Below are 23,591 nucleotides of genomic sequence, written 5' to 3'. Positions count from 1 at the left end.
TAAGTGTTTGAGTTTGGTCATAAGCAACAGGGCTATCTGGCTGACCTATGCAAAAGGTTAGCATTGACCAGAAGGAGAGATGGGCTGCTGCCAGAATCAAGGAAAAGGATGGACAGTCAGGCCTCAGAAAGGACAGCCTGGAGCAGACAGAGGATTCAGTTAGCAGAAGGGTCACCATTGGGGTTCACCTGTCCCATGCTGCACGTGAGAAGAGAGAGGAGAGAGATTTCCCAGAGATGAGCTGATTGGCCCAGTGTGGTCCCAGGCCCAGTGGAAAGTGGAGAAATTCCCACAGGAAATCTATGTACTGATACCACAGAGGCAGTGAGGGGCTGGTCAGAAAAGGCAGTCGTGTCTGCTGAAGGGACAGCAGCCAGCCCTCCCTCTGGGACTCTGGCACCTTTCAGCACGTGTCCTCCAGAGCAGGTCAACCAGGACAAGAGGAGGAATCACTCTCAGTGCTGCCATCACCTTAAGAAGGCAAAGGTGTCCCATGGGTCCGACTGCCCATTCTGTCCCATGGGTCCGACTGCCCATTCTGAAGAGTCTCTCCAGAGCTCGGTTCATATGGAGTGTCTCAGTTGCTACACATTCCACAGTCACTCCCACAAGCCCAGCAGGACTTAAATCTTGTTAAATTCTTTCTATCTAACCTCAACCTCGTTGTCTGCTGAGTGAAAATGTTCTTATGAAACATGGTCTACAGGCCAGGGTAGAATAAGGAGAAGAAATTTTGTATTTAGAGCCAGAAGGACTGCCTCTGTCTGGAGCCTCAGTTTTCTGGTCTGTGAAATGGGAGTGGTCATATCCTACACCACCTTTCTCTGTCAGTGGACCTCCGAGGCAGCAGCTGAGTTCCCAACCAGAGGAGGATCCGGTGGGAATGTCTTTAATTCACTGGGAATTACCAAGTTCTCACAAAGTCCGGGGGAAAGCATTCCAGCTGTAGAAGCAGAGTGAAAATTTGAATAACGAATTGCCCGTCTTGCTTTCTTCCTTGAAACTAATCAGCTATAATTTTAACACTTAAATCCAATGTATACTTATAGCAGGGTGGCTGATGTATAATGTATGAGCTAGTGGATATCTTTGTTTAAATCAGTATTTTTCAGGTTTGGACTTAATTTTATTTTGATCTATCTGAAGAAAGCAATTGAAAGCCAAGTTGGTCTTCTACAGGTCCCATCCTTTTTAGGAGAGAGGGCTCAACTAAGAGAGGTGATTTTAATTTCCATGATGTTAGGGAAATACTTGGGGTTATTACATACTTATCAGAAGCGGTTAACAGGTGGCAATCACTGTAATTGTTCAGCCGCCTCCTGAGAAGGAATTCAATTGCCTCTGTAATACCTTTGATCATGCCATTCTCTGAGAGAAGAAATGATTGATTATTCTATTATTTGATCGACCAAAACCATGACAGGCAATGACATATATATGCCTTTATAGTCTCTGGACTAATGAAAAGTGTTATTAAATCAAAAGGGAACTTTCACAAATGAGTGCTTCGAGGCCGATGTGGAAAAGTTTTAAGAGATGCGTGTATGTGTGTGTGTGTGTGTGTGTGTCTGTTTAACTAAAGAGATTTGAACCAGATAAAGAATCCCTTGACAGTGTTAAACCACACAAGAAATTATAGTGAGCTGTCTCCTGCAGCTTCACGTGAGTGATGTGAGCATATTGACAGCGGAACTGAGCCCATGGGATGTGGATGTGGTAACAGGACTCCTTACAGTAAGATCTCGTGATGGCAACGTTTTAAACAGACTGTGTAATTACCTTTGGTTCTCTTCCTTTCCTAATCCCCCCGCTTCCTTTTGCCCCAGCGGGGAAATATTGTAACAAAATGAAGAATATTCCAGAGAACAGGAAACATATAAAAGCTCTTAACAAAAAAAAACCCAATACATTAGCACACTAATGCTCCAAATACAGTAACACCTATTCTCTCTTTTTTAAAAATTTACCATTAGTTTGCCTCATCTTTGACTACCTATTTCATCACAAATAATCACCTCAGTTTGGACCCTCCCCCTTGGTGTTCCTCAATTCATTGCAAATAAAATCCAACCTAATAGTTTAAGTAAATCCATAATTTGCGGAGAGTTTGGTCTCATTTCATGTAAATGAAGGTTGGTTTTAAGCAGCACCATGCGTGTTCTCATTTGCTAGTTCAGTCGTTTTAAGTGGGCAGTGAAAACCCCAGGACGTTAACCTAAAGCAAATCAAAAGTGGCAGTTTTCACCACGTTTTACATTGCTGTTTAAACGCTCAGAATATTATCCTTTAAATTTTGCTGAAAACAACTCTCATGAGAACTTTTCTGTACACATATAAATACAGTTGACCTTTCTGGGATATTCACTCTCAATATTTGAGCAAACAACATATAATACAAAAATATCCACCGCTAGCCCACTGTCATCCCCTGCAAATTCCCCTCCAGAGACTTCCCAGATCAGAAAGGAAGGCAGTGGCGCTGAAATTCAGTGATGAGAAAACCTGGGTTCTCAGGCTCGCCCGCTGAAGCACATGGCTATTTCCTCCAGTCTCAGATGTGCAAGGACAGCAGGTTTTCTCCATCTTGACCAGGATAGGATGGTGATGATCGTCGGCAATCAGATGAATCCAGTTCTGTTCCTAGCTAGGAGTATTTACGGCATTTGAACGCCGCATCGTGTAAAGAAGTTGTCCATTTCCAGCGTCATCAGCCGTGTGGCCACACTTCCCACAAATGGAAATGAAGGCTGTCTGGGGAAGGGGATAAAAGCTGACCCCTGGGAGGTTTCACGGTAGGAGTCTTTGTGACGCGCCCTAGAAAGCCTTAGGTCGACATTCCTATGGCAGCTTCACAGTCTGTTGCTTACAGGTCTCTCTGCTACTGCTGACTTTTCTGGACAAGTCAGTAGGCATGAAGCCCCTTTGCCTTCTTGCTTGTCCAGAATCCTGGCTAAAGTTTTGAACGAACCTCCACATTTCAAAGGTTCTTCCCGTTTCTGAAGTTGCCTTAAGTCTGATTTTAAGAGAGGGCACATGCCTGGCCCTAGACCCCTACCCAGGAATGTAAGATAGGTTTAAACACTCAATGTGCATTCTCCTAATGGGGTATTTCTGTAGAGGTCTAATGAAGTGGAAGGGCTTAGAACTGGCCGTGGGACTGAGACCAGGCTTTGCCACTTTCTAACTTTGTGGCTTTGGGTCTCTGCTTCCTCCTGTGTAAGGCAATTCAGCGAGATGCCATGGAAACATGAGGTAACTCTTCCCATCGTTAGAGGAGCAACAGTGGCTGGTGTGCTGGGCTGGGAGTCAGGAGGCCCGGACTCCACTTCTGCCCCAGAGAACTCACCCTGGGTGTCAGGGACCCACTTCATCACTGTAGACTTTGCTCGTTTCATTTTCAAAATGAGAGGCCAGGACCAGGCAAGCCTGATCGCCTGGTGACTTTATCTATCCTGCTTAAGAAGGAGAGCAGAGTCCAAGCCCTCAGTGCCTTCCGGTGGGTGGGGGTGGAGGTGGTGGAGCAGCACCGGTTTTGGAAGCAGTAGCATCTGAGTTCAGGTTCCAGCCTCACCGCTTCTAGCAGTAAGCACGTGGTGGTGGGCAGACGCTCAGCCCTGCCTCCATTTCCTGATCTGTGAAATGGAGATCAAGATGATGTCTTCCTGTAAGGCTGATGGGCCGGTGGGAAGTCGAAGTGCTTAGCACAGCCAGGCACGTAGTAAATGCTTGCATTAGTTTCCTGGGGCTGCCATAACAAATGACCACAAACTCAGAGGCTTAAAACAACACACATTTATTATCCCACAGTTCTGTAGGTTAGACGTATGACACGGGTCTCACCGGGCTAGGATCCAGGCATCAGCAGGGCTGTGTTCCCTTTTGGAACCTGTTATGGGCTGAATTATTTTCTCCAAAACTCATCTGTTGAAGTCCAACTCTTCTGGTACCTCAGGATGTAATTGTGTTTGGAGATAAGGTCTTAAAAGCAGTGGTGAAATTAAAACAAGACCGTTAGGGTAGATCCTAATTTCAGATCCAGTCTGACTGGTGTCCTTATTAGAGAAAGAAATGTGGACACACAGAGACGCCAAGGATGTGTGTGCACAGAGGGATGACTGTGGACTGGGTGAGGAAGCAGCGGGAAGGTAACATCTGCCAAGCAGAGGGGCCTCAGGAGAACCCAAACCTGCTGATGTCTTGACCTTGGACTTCCAACCTCCAGAACTGTGAGCAAATAAACACCTGTTGTTTAAAGTTGGTGGAATTTGGTTATGGCAGCTCTAGCAAACTAATACAAACCAATTCTCCAGTGGACAATGTGGTTCTTCGCGTTTTCCGGCTCCTCCAGCTGGCTTGCATTGCTTGGCTTGGGGCCCTCTTGCTCCAGCTTCGTGGCCGGCAACGGCGGGTCAAGTTGATCTCACACTGAGTCTCTCTAATCTCTCTCTTGCCTGTGTCATCTGCTTTTAAGGAATTTTGTGATTACATGGTCAGTCCCTATCTTAAGGTCAGCTGATGAGCAACTTCAATTCCATTTGCAAACTGAATTCTTCCTTGCTGTGCAGCATAACATCCTCGCAGGCTTTTGGATTCGCATGTGGGCATCTCTGGGGGACCATTACTTTGCCTGTCACAGCATTCAGTGAATTCTTGCTGTTTATTGTATGGAACAGAACTTTGGCATCAGCTTAGCTTACTTTACTGACTCCAGTCCTGGAATGGAAATTACCAAACAAAAAACTTAAAAGTTACTGAGTAGAAACTGGGAAAATCATGCACAAGCTTCTGCTGACGTAGAATTCCTAGTGCACAGAATACATGACATTCCACTGAGTGGAGGCTTCAGCATTCGGATTCAGCTGGTATTTCTAGCAAACTGTTGACTTAGTATTGCTTATTTAGGCGTTTTCTGGTCATGGTAGAATGGTAATTCAGCCCAAGATTTGTCATGCTATTTCTAGGAAGTCTGCTTGTTTTAACTTTAAAAAAGAATGTTTCAGTGTTTATGGGGGAACCAAGGCTGTGTGGTTTCCATGGCATATTTGGCCTCAGTGTGTCCAGAGGAGCAAAAAGCTCAGAGCCAAAAAACGTGATAACCGTATCATTCAAAAGAATCTTTCAGGCATAAATGGTAGAAACCCAACTAAAAGTGCCTTAAGCTGAAATAGGAATTGATTAGTTCATGCAACTCCAAAATCTTGAGACGGATCTGACACTGAGCGTGGCTTGATCCAGGGACTCCGCAATACCCCGAGGACTAGGAGTCTCTCCCTCATCTCTGCTCTTTGCTTTCATCCACATTGGCCTCACTCCAGGGAGAACCCTCATGCCAGGCAGGGACTTCTCAGTCCCCTGCGTCCCAGCAACTCCAGGTTTAGATTAGCCTTACAGCCAACAAACCCAGTGCAAAGAGAGTACTTCCTTCTCCAAATCCCAAGGAGATCCCCAGGGTTGAGTTTTCCTGGATTAGGTCAGGTCATGGGCCCCGCCCTGGACCATTCATAATGCAATGCTTGCCCAGGCTGAGGTCAGGGCCACCCTGGAGCCCAGCAGCTGAAGGCAGCATCAGCCTCAACCCAAATGCATGGATGGAGAATAGGAGAATTGGAGAATCAAGCTGATCCTTCCAGAGAAAGGTACAGTGGGTACACGTATACACAAATGACCAGTGTGCACTCTCAGGTGAGGTTTCACTGTCACTCTGGAGCATGGAGCTTCTTACGCATGTCGTCTGTCTCATTTGGGCACCAGGCATCCCCTGCTGAATGCCAGGTGGGTCCACCCCAAAGTGTATAGATGCAGGGATACGTGACACAGAGGCACCAGTGGATTTGAAATAAACTTTGTTAATTTTGTACAGACAGCCAAAGGATTCCCTGAGAAGGGCTCAGGTTCTGTTCAGAGTAAGGCAAGCAGCCGAGGGAGGAGGGATCAGGTGGCTTCAGGTTCTTACAGTGTTTGGAGGTTGGGACTGGGGCGAGGGTCCCCTGTAAGCCTGAGGTTTCAGTGGCTTGACCTTCCCTGTGAGGGTCAAAGGAGGGAGAGCTCGAGCTTCTCCCTGGACCTGCCCAGATGTGGGGGAAGTCATAACAAGGAAGGACGGGGCTTTATCATAAGGAATCAGCAGTCCAACCTCAGAAACAGACTTAGAGTTTTGATTGTAGTTTCTTACTCTACTTTGAGGAGAAAGCTCATAGAAATCAAGGGTTCAAAATCCTGCCTACCCCAAACAAGCCTTGCATCCCAGCACTTGTTTCTGATCAGTATTAAAACCAGACAGTGTGGAAATCTCCAGGCTGCCTCCTGTTAGCAGGTCTTATGATACGTACAGGAAACAGACATGCTTTTTTGCACATGTGGGTTTCAATTAATAAGCAGCAATGTGTCTTTTCTCAGAGGAAACAGATTATCATGGAGGTAAAACAGTAGATATGGTTGAGCTTGGGTGGCTCTAAGGTAGGCAGGCTGCTAGATTTGACGTTGATACAAAGACAAGCATAATGTTCCTGTCCACAAGGAGCAGGTGAAGCAGTGCATGACATGAGTCATATGGGTTGAAAGGTAAATGGGTCCTCAAGGTTCTATACGAGGAGGTGGCTACAGACGGTATTTCTGACGGAGCGGACATGTGGCTACCAGGGCGTGCTTTAACAAGGTGATGTTTGACATGGTCCTTGAAAAACTAAAAGCATGCTTATGGTCTGAGGCTTGGATGTGTTTAGAAAGGACAGGTGAGGAATCAGCATAATATCCACCCTGTGACCGTGCAGAAGAAGGGAGTGCTGGACTCCACAGCGTGGCGGAGTCTCACAGGTGTCACACAGAGTAAAAGAAGCCTGATGCAGAAACGGTCACACCGTGTGATTCGGCCCATCTGAACTTCAGGGACAGGCACGAGTCATCTGTGAGGATACACATCAGACCAGTGATTTCCTCAGGGTGGATGGAGGCGGGTCCTGACCGGGAGGGGCACGAGGGAGCCTGCAGTGGGCGGGCAGGGGGCTGTCAGGCTTCTCATCTTGGCTTGAGGGGTGGGTACCTGGGTAAACGTTCATAAACGGAACATTTCCGATTTGTCACTTTACTGTACGTGCATTTTACCTAATGAGAAGGAAAAGGGCAGAGAGGGAGAGCATACTGGTAAAAATCCCACATGTGTGCATGTGGAGGCTGAATAATGGCCCCTGAAGGACGTCTGCCTCCTTAGCCCCGGACCCTGTACACATGCTTCATCACTTGGTGAGAGAGACTTGACAGATGGTGATTAAACTGAGGGTTTGAAGTGGACCCAGGTAATCCTGGATTGTCTAGTTGGGCAGATGTAACCACAGAGAGTTTTACAAGAGAAAGAGTCAGAGGCAGCAGGAGGAGATGGGAGGACAGCGGTAGAGGTTGGAGGGATGTTCTGTGAAGATGCAGGAAGGGGCCATGAGGCCAGGAATACAGGCAGCTTCTAGAAGCTGGAGAAAAACAAGGAAACAGATTCTCCCCTAGAACCTCCAGAAGAAATGCTGGCCCATCGACACCCTGATGTTAGCCCAGGGAAAGTGGTATCGGACTTTGGACTCCCAGAACTGTAGGATAATAAATTCGTGTTGTCTAAGACACCAAGCTTGTGATCACTGGTTGCAGACAGCATCACTAGGGAACTCCTACCGTGCGTATCATTTGCCAAGGACAGAATTACACCCTTACGCGCTGCCTGATCTCAGTTCATCTTCACAACTGCCCTTTGACCGAGGCTGACACCTTACCTATACTCGTTCTGTAAAGCAGGAAAGTGAGGCTCAGACAGGTCATGTGCTTTCTCCAAACCACAGAAGTGGAGAAGCCGTGATGTGGGCCCAGACACCCGAGCTCCAGGTCACCATCACTCAGCTTTGCCCCTGCCGGGCAGAAGGGGCAGCAGGAGCAGATCTGCAGAGGCCATGGTCTGGAGGAGACCAGAGAGCCCGCTGCGCCTGGGAGCTGCCCACGCTCACCTTCTGGTTGGCGTGTTCCTCCTGCAGAGCTCACAGCCCGGCCCCCAGGGTCCGTGGCAGCGAGGAAGCGGTGGGGACTGTGAGGTTGCTCTGATAGCTTTGCAGACAGGATACTTGCCTCGGTGCCTCGGCAAGCAGTTGAAATATTTCACTTGTGCCCATTGGGCACCGCATTTCATGGACATATGTTAACTAAGTTCATTAAAAAAGTAAGTCTCCCTGGTTGTCCTGAATTGAGCTGTCGCCAACAGCTGGGTGCATGTGCACACATGTGTTTGGTTGTGTTAGTGAGCGAATTCCACCAAGCTGTTGGCTCTTTCTCGCCAGATCTCTGGGACTCTAGCAGACCCATCCTTATTTACCAAGTGAGTAATCAGAAGATAGTACAACCAGCCTGTACAGAGAATTCCAGCAACTAATGTAAGAACCAAACCTGTGACACTGGTTCCCTAAGCTCCACATTTATCTCTACTGAGAATTGGACAGTCTTGCCCAGCTCCCAGTAGGCACTGCATGTATTTCTCTGTGCCTTTTGGGTGAGTCTCCTGCATCACACAGAATGGCTCTGTCATTGACTTTTTATTTGCCCAGAGCAGCACACTGGTTAGAACTAAGGGCTTTAGAGACGATCAGAACACCAGCTCCACCTCCTCCAAGCTGGGTAACCATGGCAGGTTGCTTCTGTTTTTACTGAGTATGTGAAAGAGAATGTTTTTATTCCTCCAAATCCAAAAAGGATGTTAGCCCTTTCAACAACCTCAGAGATCCTGTGGTCCCATTTCCACTTTTTGTAAGTGGAGTAATTTGGTCAAGAACAGAGGGAAGTAGGAAAATGACCAAGAGAGAAGTGAATGGCCATTCCAGCGTGTGGGCGACTGTCCGTGCAAGATTGACTAACCTTGAAAAATAGTCTTCCCGTGAGAAGCATTTCCAGTAGACGATTATGATCTATGGTATGGTAATCATTTGGACAACTATGGTTATTAGTCTTATTTGCAGACACAGTGTTCAATTATGCAGAGCACTGTAGTGCAACAGTCCCTTGGAAATTTCTCAGCCATCAGTGCAGAGACTGTTTTAAATGAATATATTCAGCAGCGCCTTCCTCAGACCTACTTACTTATCATGCACAGGAGACCAAGTACCCACGGAAAAGCAGCTCACTGCAGGGGGAGGCATGGGAGCTTTAAAACAGTTCTTAATGCACAGTAGCCAAATAATTTTTGAAAAAAAATAGTCTTACCTTCTTGCCTTCAGGGCTGTCCAGAAGGCTGTAATCAAACCTCCAAGTAAGCGGAGGTTCGTTTCCTGACCTTGTTCTAGGCAACATCCCTACACAGAAAAATCGACACCTCCTTGTCTGTGGAGCCCTCCTGGTGCTCACAAGCTGGTTTTATGTATTTATTTGCCATGTGAAGGGAAACAGGCTTAAAATAAACAGTTCTAAAAAGACCACAGCACATCACACATACGCACCCAATTCAGTCACTGCATCCCGTGGAAACTCTTCTGAACATCTCAGAGCTCAAAACTGCCACGTCAGGTTTCAAGTGTCTGTCAGAGTCACTGCTCTCGCCACTGGAGCAATAAACTACGTTTTCCAAAATCCTCCTTTTCCTAGCTGAGCTGTCCCACGTCTCTGCCACAGACCGCACATCAGCCCCGCTCCTGGCCAGGTCCTGCTGAAGATGCCCGTTCCTTGTTTTTCCATTGTAGTCGCTGCAGCCACCAGCACTTGTTGGAAAGATCCTGGTTAGAGATCCTGGTATCACTGTCTATCAGCGTTTTACTGCCTTTGTGAAAAAACAAACAAACAAACAAACAATACTGTATTTAAGGTATCTAAGTTCTCTCCAAACATATACTTTGAAAACATGTAAATAAAATGAACAAAAGTTGAAGAAAGATGGAGGAGCCAGCCAGAACCCCTGTACAAAGTCTTGAACAAAACCTCTGCCCATTGGTGGCCTGCCAGAGCTTAGGGAGGTTTGACCACAGGGAAACCTGAACAGTACATCCTACTTAGGACTTGGGGGATCTTTTTCAAGCTGGCTTCCACAAAACTGGCCCAAGTGGTGCAAAGGGGTAGGGGAGGGGTGGGGGCGTGACCTCTCAGTTGGACAGAATGCACTCCATTGGCGGGTAGGGCTCGAGGGGCAGCAGTCCAGAAGGCGAAGCTCTCGATTTGGCCTTGTGTCCTGGAGTGAAGGGTTTTCAGATCCCTGGGCCCAGAGCCCGCAGTGATAAGCTTTCAGAACCTGTGCTCTCAGCTAAAGAAAAAGCAATGCTTCCAGAGCAGGGAAATTAAGAGGAGCCTCTTTTGCAAGTTCCTTCAAGCTTACAAAGTAGTTGGTTCAGTAAAGAGTCCCTGAATAGGACCTCTGGGGACACCTCTTCAGTAGATCTGGATATTCGCAAGGCTTGCCCTTTGGAGAAGCCCAAAAATGAATTCTAGAACCACCTTTACCATAAAGAGCACATCTTTTTATACCTTCACATTCTCCCTCTGTCAGCCTCTTTCCTTGGTCTGCCCATTGCACTGGGGACCCTTGAGGTTTCCTTTGCAAGTAAAGAATGGTTGATCGGATATCTCCCACTGCCCGGGGGCTTGTCTGCTTAATGGATATCCTACTGAGTGTGGGTGCAGTCCTGGGGAAAAGGCATGGGGATACTTGTTTTTCAGTTCCGCCAGGCACTTGCTGTGTCCTGCAGGAGGAGTCACTTGCTCGGAGTCTGAGTCCCGCTTTGTGTGTGACGGCAGCAGTGGGGGAGTGAGGGTGCTGCACTGCCACGGGATTGTGAGGTCTTCACTTCGTCATTGATCCAGTCAGCAGATTCTTATTCACCGTTTACTGTGTTTCCCTTTGGTAAGTGCTGTGGATGCAGCACAGATAAAAGAGTCAGTCCATTGTCCTCATGAAGCTTGCCTTCTAGTGAGGGAGATGGAGGAAACAAATCAACAGGATGCTTGCTGAGCATGACAAGAGGGAGGGATGAAATGAACAAGAGGCTGATGCGACGTGTTCTGCGGAGGAGCACCCCCCACCCCAGACTGTGGGCAGAGGAGGTGGTGTTTTAGCTGAGGATTTGAATCTCGAGGGGAGAACCACCTACAACAGGAGTCAGGAGAAGGGCGTTCCAGGCAGAGGAAAACTGCAGATGTCAAGGCACTGTGGCAGGAGAGAACTTGGTATATCCGAGATTGTGAAAAGGGAAAGCCAGCTTGGGGAGGAATGGGAAGGGCAATGTCAGAGAAACAGGTGGGGCGGGACCCGAGAGAGGCTTGTGGGCCAGGGACCAGCATTCGACTCCTATTCTGTGTACAGTAGGGACCATGATCAGGTTTCAGGTAGGAAGTGATGGGCTCTGGCTGACTTTTAGTGAGAATCTGGCTCCTGTGTGGAGAATAAATGAGAAGGAGATTAGAAGCTGGGAGAAGGGGATGGGAAGCTGTCACCAAAATCATTCCAGAGGTGTGATGGTGGTTTGGCCTAGGGTGGTGGTAGAGGAGCAAGAATGGAGTGATGGCTGGAAAGACGGAGGGGGAGGCTGAGTCCAGAGATGTGCTGAAAGGAGGTGATGGATTTGGGTGGGAGGGGTCCCCAGAGGGTAGCACAGGAGATGGCTTGGAGTAGGTGCTCAGTCAGGGTTTGATCTGAAGGGAACCATATTTGGAGTTTTAGGCTCAGATTCAGTCTTTGCCTCTTACGTACCTTTGGGCTGTAGGGGAGGAAAAATAATTTTCCCTCTCTGCTTACAGTTTGTTGGTAGAGACCTTTCTGTAATAAAAAACAGATTAACATGAGGAAAAAATGGAATTACGTGTGTGCACGTGACCCCCACAAAGACATGAGACTCAAAGGCAGCCAGACGCACAAGGCTCATATGCCATCCTGAGCAAGGGACGGGGTAGGGGCCTGGGGCTTCAAAGGGGGGAGGCAATTCATAGGAAGGTGAGGAGAGATGTTTGGAAAACAAAGGTCGCCCTGCCCAGCAGATAAGTCTCTCAGGTTAAAAAGTGATCTCTGGTAATAGCTCTCTTCCTGGTATAGTCCCCTGGTCTAAATTCTTTTAGGCAGTTAAGGGGGAGGTGGAAAGCTTTTCCTGAGTCTGCTGGGTGTTTATTGCCTTCAGCTCCACGTGCCAGCATGACATATTTTGGGGTGGCACCTTCTGCTACCTTTCAGGGCAAATCCTCTAACCTCTCAGCCAGGAGGTGGCAGGTCTGCAAGTCCTTTGTAAGCAGCCAGCCACCCAGATGCAGGGGTCATGATGAGGCGAGACATTTCTGGGAATGTCCGTGCCCGTACTGGTTTTACCACGGGCTCTTAGTGGTCACTGACCAGGGCTCCAGTGCAGGTGACTGGGAGAACTTTGCATTTTATTTCCACTTCTACCCTGATTTTGAGCTTAACTCCCTTTGGGCCTTTCCTACCACAGGAAAGCAGATAACTCTCCTTGACCTTCCGTTATTGACTTTGGGTGAATTTGTCCAGAACCTTGTCAATTCAGATGCTCGTTTTGCTGATGGACGAGAGACTTTTGGGAACCAGGCTACTGTCACAGACCCATCTCAGGGAAATCAAAGAGCAGCCCCGGGGCTTTGGGGGTGGGGGTGGGTGGGTTATTCATCGTGGAGAGCATTTGCGTATGTGGCTAATTATATGCTTTATTATGGATGCTAATTTGTGCTGGAAGCTGGTACAGTGCATGTTAGCATTTAGCTCCAGTTAATGAATGAAGTTGAGTTAAGCCTTCAATATATCACTGAGCTCACTGGCTAGAAGACCTTAGGGTGGGAAACTGATGGTGTTGAGGAGAACACATTCACATAATGAGTTTCTTCCTTGTAACTCTGGGCTGTCTCTCATGCTGCACGGTGCCTGCACTACGTTTACTTTAACGGGAGGTAATTTTCAGTGGGAGAAAACCCTGGGCTGTGCTAAGAGATAAGTATCAGATTGTTGTTATTACTTGTCAGCATAATCACAGAGGGCCCCTGGGTGGACACCATTGAAGCCAACTGGAGCCCTGTGGTTTCTTTTCAAGACAGTCTTCAGGCTGTAAGAAGAAGAAAAGGAAGCTGGCATAAAAATGCATTCAGCATGTCTCACTCAGCTCCTCCCTCAGTTTAATCATCATTGATAACTTTCAAATACAGAGGATAAACAAACTTACTTTTGACCTTTGCAGTAAAGAAAATCAATCTATATTTGCTCTGCTCTCATTGGCGTCAGGAGGAGTTATGCATGCGAGTCCTTGACACATCAGTGAGATAACAGACTCCTGGATGAGCCATTTAATTTTTTTACAGCCATTTTTTTTATGTTGGGCTGGTGGGGGGTGGGATGGGACAGTGTCCTGTGTAAAGAACAACTCAGATTGACCTTGATTCCTAGAGCCCAGCTCCAGGAAGTGGGTGCCTGGGAGGGTCTGGCAAAGAAGGGGTTGGGTTGCTCTGATGGGGCAGCTACCAGAGCCCCACACCTTCCAGAAAGGCTGGTTTGATGGCTTGCGTGAGTCCTCACCCTTTATGCCCCCAACCAGGGCTGCAGTCATGCCCCTTTGTCCTCTAACCGGCCCTGGCACATGCTCCTGCTGCACTGGGATGTCCCATTGTCTTGTGGGGCAAGAAAGAGGCTGTTTCCTTAGGTGCCTGCTAAGTACCAACCACTGTGCTCGCTGCTGGAATGCAGTGTCTCACCCTTGCCTCACTGAAGCCTCACCCAGGCCAGTGCTCCCGGGATCCTCAAGTCTCAGATGAGAACAGCTGGAGAGCACACAGCTGCCAGGGGAAGTGATGCTTAAGCCAGACTGAATCCCAGGGTCGATGTTCTAAATGCAGGTTGGCAGAGCTTTTCTTTTAAGGGCCTGTCGTGCCTGTGTTTGGCTCTGTGGGCCATAAGTTCTTTGTCACAGCTCACTTCTGTCGTTGTGGAGGGAATGCATTGCCAGTATAGAAATGACAGGTCTGGTCATATTGTGTTAATTTTTTTTTTTTTTTTCACAAAAAGGTGGGTAGCCAGATTCAGCCAGTGAGCCGCAGTTTGCTGACCCTGTCCCTAAAAGCTCACTCCTTTTGACTCCTCCAGGCCCTCTGATGACAGTCTCAGGCTTTGGAGTCCCCTGGGGCCAGGCTCACACCCAGCCTCTGCCACTTACTTGCTCTGTTATGTTGGAGAAATCACTCCACCTCTGCGAGCTAGGTTCTCCTCATCTGTTCGGTGGGCTGAAGGAAACCTAAGAGGGTAGTTGTAAAGATCAAATGAGAGAACGGATGGGAAGAATTGCACCCAGAGCCTGGCCCGGGGACAGCGCTGGGCTGTGGCCTCAGGAACCCTTAGGTCAGCTCTTCTGACGTGGCTCCTGACTCTCGGGTGAAGGAGTCAAGCCTGGCCTGCCGTCTGTAGCAGTTATGCAGCGTCAGACACGGCAGGGAAGGCTCTGGGTCCATGGACCAGCTTTCAATCCTGTTCTGTCTCCAAAAGAGCACGGTGGCATGTAGCAACAAAAGTCAGACGCCTACAATGGGAATTCAGGCCTCTAAGATCCCAGGGAACGTAGGGTCCAATATTAAAGCACAAAGGAGGAAAGTGAGACATTGTAAGAAAGCTTTTTAGAGAGGGTGAGAGATACAAGGAGCCGCTCACTGTTTCACACTTGTAAGGAGAGCCCTGCTGGATTCCCCGCTCTCATCTGCAGTAAAAAGCTACAGGGCATCTGGTTCCATTGACTCACTTCCTTTTGTCGCCATGGCCTCTGGCATGAAAACTCAAACCAGTGAGACACTTCAGAATTGGCTTCTGTGGGGACTTTTCTGTCAGTCAGCTGCGGATCCTGGAAACATCAAGACGGTGACATGACACATTTCTGTTTTCATTTCTTTCCTTCTGATACGAGCATTCTAGAGGAAGCACAGTCATCACCAGATACTCACGGCTCCCTGGGGGCAGAACCCTGGACAATTAAACCACAGAATTAGATCCAGAGAATGGTAGTGGTGGTGGGAATGCAGGCTGGGGTCCTGGCCCTCAGGGTAAGTGGGGTTGAGTCATTTTATTTATCAGTAGTTTCATACACATTGGTCTGGTTATTCCTTTATCTGTTTTAATTACTTATTCCTTTCTCTCCTCTCACCTGCTTAGTAGCTGTTTAAGTGCATTTATTAACTCCCATAACAGGGTGGTTTTTAGCACCTGAAAAGCTCAGGAGATACACATGGCACCCCTCTCTCTGGGTACTTCAGCGAGGAGCTCCAGCAGAGGACATGGGGCAGGGTCTGTCCTGGGAAGGCCCCACGGGGTTACAGGGGCGTGTTACCCAACCCTCTTGCTGGATTTATTTCTCTGGCTCCCTGTTCCCCCTTCCTTCTCTCTTCCTTTCTCCTTCTTTAGATGGATATGAAAATTTAGAGATTTTTCCCCCCTTTGGATTTGGGCCATCACTTTTCTTCCACAGCAGATTCTGGTAAAACACAGAAGTGCCCATTTGTTTCTTCCTGCTTATTCATTCTTGCAACAAAATAACAGGAGAACGGAGGCAGGCGCTATCAAAGGCATTTCTGTTCAAAGGAGAAACTCCTCCATGATCACTATTACCGTTGGAAGTTTCGTCGGCTCCTTTGACAGTGTAATCATTTTTCTCGCCTTGATTATTTTGCCTTGTTTCCCCGAGGCACCTGAACCCGAGATAACTTTTCTCCTTTTCAAGATGCGCCTGTTGCAGGGAAAGCCGCCGAGAAGCCTCATTTGGGCTGACGGGGCTCCGCCGGGTGCCCCCCAGCTGGGGCTGTCGTGCGCCAGGGGCGGCAGGGGATTCTCAGGGGCCAGTGGACAAAGCATCCCAAATCCATCAGATCACCAGGTGAGAAGTTCCTCTCTGTCCACTGTCTTTCAGTCCTCAAGGGGCAGGACTCCGGCTGCCTGTGTGTCTTAACACCTCACTAACACGTCCTAGCGTCCCTTTCTGATGAAGTGAGAAGCCAGGCCTCCGAGGCAGGGCTCTCAGCAGCTGGTTGTTGGAATTCCGTAACTTTATATTCATCCTTCTGGGTAGCTTCTATTTATGGCGAGGGCACTGGTTGTCCGTTTGCTGCAGTGATTTTAAGTTTCCTTGTACACATGTAACAATGAGAAGTGAGTAAAAGGAAGTAATACCTAGGTATTACGTAGATAAGGCAAACATGGTGAAGGCTGGGAAGGCTGCAGAGGATTGAAGTTAGGGGAGACTGCACTTGGTGCAGTATTGTCCCTTCCCTCTTTATTTTCAAGGTGGAGCCACTGTCTCTTGAAGCCAGTTGGCTCCATGCATCCATTGGTGAGTCTTGACAAATATGCAAAGCCCAGCTCTCCAGTGGGATGAAGAGATGGTGCTGGGGAATATTTTCGCATTAGTCTTTGGTTGTGAATGAAATAGCCCCACCAGGCTTTTTCCCTGGGATATCAGGTCAGGGCAGCGGGGAGATGGGACTTCAGAGTTTGGTCAACTCAGGTTTGCTTCTCAGCCAGGAAAAGTGTCATCATAGATTCTGGATTCATACCACCTGGGTTCACATCCGAGCTCTGGCACTTATTAATTGGGTAACCACAGGCAAGTTACACATCCTTGTGCTGCAGTTTTCTTATCTGTACAATGGGATAATAGTAGAAGTTACCGATAGGGTTGTTGGGGAGATTGATTGAGTGAAAAATAGAGCATACCTAGAAAACATGCCTAGAACATAATTTCATGGTTAAGTGCTTAGTGGTAGGTGCTCTGATCATCACCATTGTCATCTCTCCCTGTTTGTGAGTCAGACTGGTAGTACCTGCCTCTAAAAGTCAGTTGTCCGTGGTGGATACACAATGAATGCTAATCCCTTGCCAGTCCCTTCTCCGGGAAAATGCGAGACACACAGGCTGATACAAACTTCCAAAGCTACAGAGATAACACGGCTGTCGTACCTTAATTTTGAACGGTAGCGTGACCACAGTGGGGTTTTTGAGTGCGGCTGCCTTCCCAGACCCTGGGATGCCGGATATTCACTCTTGCGGGAGGCAGATGTGAATGTCACTCATTCAAAATGGCACCCTCGCCTTCTGTTGGAGTTCCCTGACCAGGCAAGCCAAGCAAATCACGCATTCGTAAGAGTCCTTTTGCGTAAGCACATCCAGCTACAGCAGGAGTGAGCTTCTTTCCCCTTAAGATAGAAACATTGATGTCGTCAGTAGCTAAGCCCAGCTTTAAACCCATGTTACTCTTCTTGACTGAAGTTAGCACCATTTTATTAAGCTGGCGGTGAGCTGCAGCTGCCCCACCTTCCCTCTGTTCATCTACTATCGATCTAAACTAATCACGTAATTAGCCAGGACAAGAAGTCTTCTGCGATGTTAAATAACTCTAAAAACCTGCTGGAGATGCTTGAGTGGCCTGATTGGATTTAACTTGAAATTCATTACCTCTAGACTAAGCTCCGTTAAATGCAGGGCCTAGAAGACAAGCTGGATTCTGCACTGAGAACAAATTCTGCTTATTTATAGAAAAAAAAAATCATCCCTTTAGGCCAGTGGTTTTCAAAGTGTGGGCCCTGAGCCGCCAGTGCCAGCCTCACCTGGGACGATGTCAGGCCCTGCCCTACTCCAGACCTCCAGAATCCGAAACTCTGCAGGTGGGGCCTTGCAGTCAGTTCTGCACGCCCTCCTGGTGACACTGACGGAGGTTAAAGCTTGCGAACCAGTGCTTTAGACTGTCTCTTCAGATCATGGACTTGTTTTTGTGGGCTTACCTTCTGGTAGAGAGAAGAAAAAAGAGGAAAGGGGGAAAAAGAGGAAAAAAAAAAAAAAGGGAAGGACAGGAGAGAAAATCAGAAAGGTGGGCAAAGAAGCCCTCAGCCACCTGGTGGGAAGTCTGCTTACTAGAGTGTGTGATCTTGGCCCAGCAGCATGGGGCTCGTCCAGGGTCTGGGAGTAATATTCCAGAGCCTTCCTTAGAAACAGTGTGGGACAGGGAGATGTTCACCCCAGGCCAGGGAGACTGGACAGACTGCTCAGAGTGACCAGAATGCTGCCATGCTGTCAGACATGTGGGAGGACGGTGGGGCATTTCCAGGGCGAATGGAGGGTCCAGGACAGAGGGCTCGCCCAGGATGGAGGGCTCGCCCAGGATGGAGGGCTCGCCCAGGATGGACACACGGAGCATACTTAGTAAATGCTCTTTGACTTGATGAAGTTTGAACCTTAGTAGCGTAGATTGAGTTTCCCCAGCTACTTTTGACCTGGAGAAAGCAGGGGTGTTGACTGGTCCTGGTCTGCAGGGAAAAGCCGCAGTTAGCCATAGGGCATCTCTTGTGCCCTCTCCTCCTGCCCCCCTGAGAAAGAGCTTGGCTTGGAGGCAAAGCCACAGCGTCAGTACGTGGATTCACGTTCTTACCAATGTGGGACCTTAAGCAAGTCAGACTTCTAAACTCCAGGCTCCTCCTCTGCAGAAGGAGGGTAATAGTTACTTCCAGACCTTTTTGCTCAGCATTGAAGCACTGGCTCCTGTACAGACAATACTGGGCACACGAGAGGTGTTGAATAAGTGTTAAATAAAAGAAAAGGGAAGGGAGGGAGGAAAGAATGAAGATTGTTTGATTTTTGTGAGGCTTATATGAAATAATTCTTTGAAAATGCCTGCGTGGCTCTTGGTACAAAGATGTACTGTAAGTGGTGTCTGTCAGGAGGAGGAGGAGGAGGAGGAAGAAAAACAGACTTAGGAAAGTCCTCTGGGTGCCAAGAATTGGGCGTATGTTCTTACTGAGAATCTAGCCCTGCTCCTCCCATTGCCTTGCCTTCTGCAACCCACAGGCACTCCGCTTTCCAGCTATCCTCAGGGGCCACGGTACTTTTGGCGCTGAGTCCATAGCCTCCAAGTCTAATGCACAGTAGGTGATCACAGTGACTCGAGAACTGAAATGAACAGCAAGCGTGTGGCCATGCTTGAGGGTTGGTGGTGGTGGCTGTTCCAGTGGGACTGATGTATTTTCAATCCCTTTAACTGAGTAATTACAGGTTAATTGTTTTACCTTCTTTTTTCTCTAGACTAGGTAATCATTAACCTTTTGGTTAACACATTTGCCTCACAGACATAATAAGCATTTTTGGCAACACCTTTCCCGTGTGTTATTAAGTTGCAGAAATGCCGTTAGTTGCCTTCATTTATGTGATTAAAGGGATGCTCTCCTCTTGAGAAGGTGTGGGGGTTCCCTGCCTTTCCTTACCTGTGCCTCCCCCTCTCCCTGTGAACATCACTGCAACGGACCAACCGGTCAACTCAACGGACAGCTCAGGAGAGAAACTGAAAATGGTGTTTATCACATTTGCTGAAAGTCCTTGGTTAGTAATTCTTCTCCAAAGAGTATAGTTTTTGGGAATCGGACCTGATTTGATCCCAAATCCCCTTACAAACAACTTTGTGACCTTGTGAGCAAGTTGCCTTTTGGAGCCTAAACTTGCATCTGTATTGTATAGGGACCTCGTGTGCATTAAGCAACATTTGCAAATGTATCTGTCTACAATAAATATATGCCAAAAGTTAGTTTCCTTCTTTCACCATTAAGTTGGGCAGGTATCAACAGACACAGACCATCAGGGAAAGGAGGCCCTCGCCCAGACCTTAGTTTCAAGCTTGGACACAGAGAAGAATTCGATGGGAAAGGTTTCTGTTCCAGGAAATACACAGCTCCTTCTCACCGTCTGAAAGAACTGATGGGGTGTAAGAAGTGTTATTCTGTAATTTGGGTTCAGTGTGGTGAAGACAACCATGGGGGAAAGGTCCTTTCAAGCTCCTTGCCAAAGACAGAGTATCATTCGCTTCCACTGTTTGGGTTTTGATTGCAAGTGGAACAACAGAGCCTGAAAAGTGAGTCCTCAAAGATCATCAGCAGACCCCTTCCTGGGGAATGCTGTCAACGCACAGAGTAGCTGCTGAGCTGTTCTGTGTGACAAGCTCAGGGCTGGAAGTGCCCCCCTCCCCAAGTACAGTCGTCCACTGTTTAGCATAAAACTAGCAGCCCTCCAGCTCTTGAGCAACACAGCAACACCCTAGTGGTATTTGGGCCCAAGAAGAAATCAGAGAGGGAAAAGGCGGCTTCTGCTCGGGACGCTGTTCTGACCTAAGCACTGTTTCCCATTGCTTTTTGTATCATTTCCATGCAGACCAGACCCACCTTAGCAAATGGAGTAATAGTAGTGTTTGTACTTTATTTGGACCAGTAGGCTTTTTTAGTTCTCGGCTTTGTAACATCTCTTAAAAGGCACAATATACAGTCCCTGTTGGGTTACCATGCCTTCCAGCCAAGCCTGGGGTCCTGGGGCTGCCCTTCTGCCCCCACAGCCTCCAAGCCGTGGCGGAGTGACAGGAAGACACAGAGGTGAGGGAGTCCATGGGATGGCAGGTGGAAATAAGGCTCCTGTGGGTGTGAACTGCAAAATGGAAAACAAAACTGCAGGTAGGCCTGTCCTCTGACTCAGCTGGTTCCTCAGGGACTCAGCGCTCATTCCCTTCTTTGACTGAAAGCCAATGAGTAAAATGTGGAATTAGCCCTAAAGGCAGGGGGCAGGGCTTCTGGTGACATTTGCTATTGAAACCGAGATGGAATCAATGACGTGCTGGGAATAAGAGAAGTTGGTATCTTTAGGGCTCTTCTTTGGACCACAAATCGGCCCCCCTTGAGCTGGGGGAACTCATCAGTAGTTGCCATTTTTCCTTCCTGGCATTTTACCTTCTGAACGCATCCTGTTCAGACTGTGGTGCTTTCCCCTTCAGCTAAGAAAGAAGCATCCCAGACCAGGCTTGGGAACCAGAGGCTTCTCAGTCTCAAGAAGGCATTGCTAACAACTGGCAATAAACCAGGCTTTGGCAGACATAGAGGAAGACTGGAAACAAGATGCAGTTCAGTCATACTCAGTCTCTTGGCTTATGTTGTATCAGAAACGGTCAAAGGCCAAATGCCCTAAGTAGTGGGCTCAGTGGTGCCCCCCTCAAAAGATACATGTTCATGTCAAATCCCTGGGTCCTGTAAATGTTACTTTGAAAAAGCGGCTTTGTGGGTGTAATGAAGTTAAGGATATTAAGATCTCAAGGGTATCATTTTGGATTATCTGCATGGTCCCTAAATCCAAAAACAAGTGTCCTTCTTAGAGAGGCAGCGAGGAGAGACACACAGAGAGAAAGGACGGGTGTGAAGAGAGAGGCAGAGCGCAGAATGAGGCCAAGGAGCTGCAGGTGTGCCAGCAGCCACCAGCAGCTGGGAGGGGTCCCCCCCCGAGCCTCGGCAGGGAGCGCGGCCTGGCCAGAGTTTGGACGTCTGGCCCCCGGCACTGTGGGAGAACACACCTCTGTGGCTGTAAGGCACCGCGTTTGTGGGGACTTGGTGTGGCAGTCACAGGGAACTGCACACCGCATGTCTGTGATGGTGCTGGGGTCAGGGAGTCGCCCGTAAGCCCAAAGAGATTCTCCAGGAGGCTTTTTGTGAAAAAGAAAAATCATGCTTTTGGTTCTGTGTAGCAGTGCTATTGGTGTGTTTCACTTTTCTCTATAAACCCTAATCCCCTGTTTGACTAATCTCCCAGAGGAAAGGAAGAGCCCACTTCTGTCATCCTTTCTTAAGGAAACGCACTGTTACGGGCAAGGCGCCTGCTTCCTAGACCAACGCCGAGAGCTTTTCCATTCTTTTCCTTACGTTCCTACCCCTGCAACAGCCTGGTCCGAGCTGTCCAGTCTCTGCCTTGCATGCTTATTAGTTTCCGGAAGCTAATTTTGCCGACGTAAGCTCTTCTGGCTCTGCCTCTCTGCACCCAAGGCAGGAGGAGAACACAACCCAGGGAAGACTGTCCATGTCTCGTCCTGTTACCTCCCCCACCGCGATGGAAACTCTCTAAATCTTAGCTCGGCCTTAACCAACCTTTGGTTTACAAGAAGCCCGGGTAGATCTGAGAGATCAACTTCCTCAGTTGTGCCTTTCAGAGGTCCCCAAATATCAATTTTTAAGTTAGCTGACATGCAAGATAAATATTTTAACTATCATTTTATTCCTTTCCAGGCCAAGGGACAATTTAGAAAAGGTTCTATTCTAAGTACACAGCCAAGGAAGTGTGGACGGGCTGTCGGCGCCGTTGTTTTGAAGGTGGCCTGTCAGTCACTGTGATTGAAACATAACCCCAGTGGCTTCCACAAGTGTAATAAAATGCTTTGCGGAAGGTTGTGGAACTGTAGGAGCTCATAAAGGCTGCTCAGCTTCATCTCCAGTGCCGCGGGGTCCGAGAGCACGAGGCCCATTTCCTCACGCTCTAGGATCTGTTCCAGTTCTTTCATGCCTGGAAATGACAACATAAAACCAGACATTTAGTTAGAACCAATAGCTTTTTTGAATCATGGCAGTAAACAAAATGTCAGTTTGCTTACTGCTAATCCGTTAGATCGCCATTAGCATTTTACAAGGAGCCACGGAGACTCCTGTCCTGGGCAGATGATGTGAAGCAGGTGGGTGCCAGCCCTGCTGATGCCCGTGCTCCCTGGATCCCGCATGGCCCATGGCTTCTGCCCTCAGCCCCAGCCCCCGAGGTCAGCTGCGTGGTCTCTTAAGATTCCGTTTTGTGGACACACATCTTACATACACACTGAAGCCAAGTCAGACCTTTAATTACGTAAGAACAGGTTCTCAAACACAGCCATTAGCAGAAGTACCTGGTGAGCTTGTTAAAAACACAGATTTTTGCATTCTGCCCCCCACATTCTGAACTGGCAGGCCTGGAGAGAAAGCCGGGAATCTGTGCTTGTTGACAAGCCCACCCCGTGAGTCGGAGGCGCCCCAGCCCTGGACTGGGAGGATGACTGAGCAGTGTGTAGCAGGCAGAATCAGCTTTGCTTCAAGGCCAAGTTACCTGAAGGATTTCAGCCAGGCTTACAACAAATAATTTTTACTCACAAAATAGGAAAGTGCAGGGAAGCCCTTTAATCTTATTTGGAAAAAAAAAAAAAAGATAATTCCTAGGTTGTAGAAATGCAGTTTCATAGCCCTGAAACCATCTCTTTACCCCAAGGGAGACCCTGTCAGAGCCTGGGCTTCTGCGCCTTAGTTACTGGGACCAGTACCAGTGCGGTCAGGGGCTGGGCTGGCCAGGGCGACCTGCTCGGAGGATACTGGGAAGGACAGACCATTGCAGGAAAGAGAACATTAAACAGGAGCGGACAAAAGAGAATTTTACGGGCTAGATTTCGTACAATTTGGGGAAGACTGACAGGTCTCTGAGGAGGCGTGAGGGGCGGGTGCCGCGGGGGCTGAGGTGCAAAGACCCAGCTTCCTGCGAGTTCCAGTGAGCAGCTCAAGGATGTCCCCAGCGCCAGCCCATTCAGCCCCACCGGCTGAGGACCCACCGGCACGCACTTCAGCCTCTGGTACCTGGGGTGAGTTTTTAGTGAGTCTAGTACTCCACTTTTTCTGTAAGTTCATAACAAGGTCAGAGAGCAAAGGGCAGGCAGGGCATCCCTTTGGAATTAAATCTCCCTGCTGGAATCCAGAACACAGAAGCCTTAATCACTTCTGCTTCTGCCTTCACATTATAGTTTGGGATCCACTCCCGCCCAGGTCCC

General features: G+C 48.4%; 1 protein-coding gene and 1 long non-coding RNA gene across 20 annotated transcripts in view; one reads left to right on the top strand and one right to left on the bottom strand.

Annotated features, from left to right (window-relative positions):
• LOC105079549 (uncharacterized) overlaps positions 1 to 23,591 on the top strand; it is a 575,211-nt gene that overhangs the window by 487,536 nt on the left and 64,084 nt on the right. The gene's annotated exons all lie outside the window — the stretch shown is intronic.
• FHIT (fragile histidine triad diadenosine triphosphatase) overlaps positions 22,010 to 23,591 on the bottom strand; it is a 1,253,716-nt gene continuing 1,252,134 nt past the window's right edge. For all 10 annotated transcript variants that reach the window (XM_045505414.2, XM_010968301.3, XM_045505417.2 and 7 more), the window contains one exon: positions 22,010 to 22,315. Coding sequence is in view for 2 of the 10 variants with exons in the window: in XM_074344584.1 (XP_074200685.1) it covers positions 22,134 to 22,315 (182 nt within the window). In the remaining 8 variants the exon portion in view is untranslated. The remainder of the gene's footprint in view (positions 22,316 to 23,591) is intronic.

The sequence above is a fragment of the Camelus bactrianus genome, chromosome 17, assembly GCF_048773025.1.
Source record: "Camelus bactrianus isolate YW-2024 breed Bactrian camel chromosome 17, ASM4877302v1, whole genome shotgun sequence".
NCBI classification, from domain to species: Eukaryota; Metazoa; Chordata; class Mammalia; order Artiodactyla; family Camelidae; genus Camelus; species Camelus bactrianus.
Note: the sequence above shows the minus strand (reverse complement) of the source record. Positions and strands in the feature narration are given on the sequence as shown.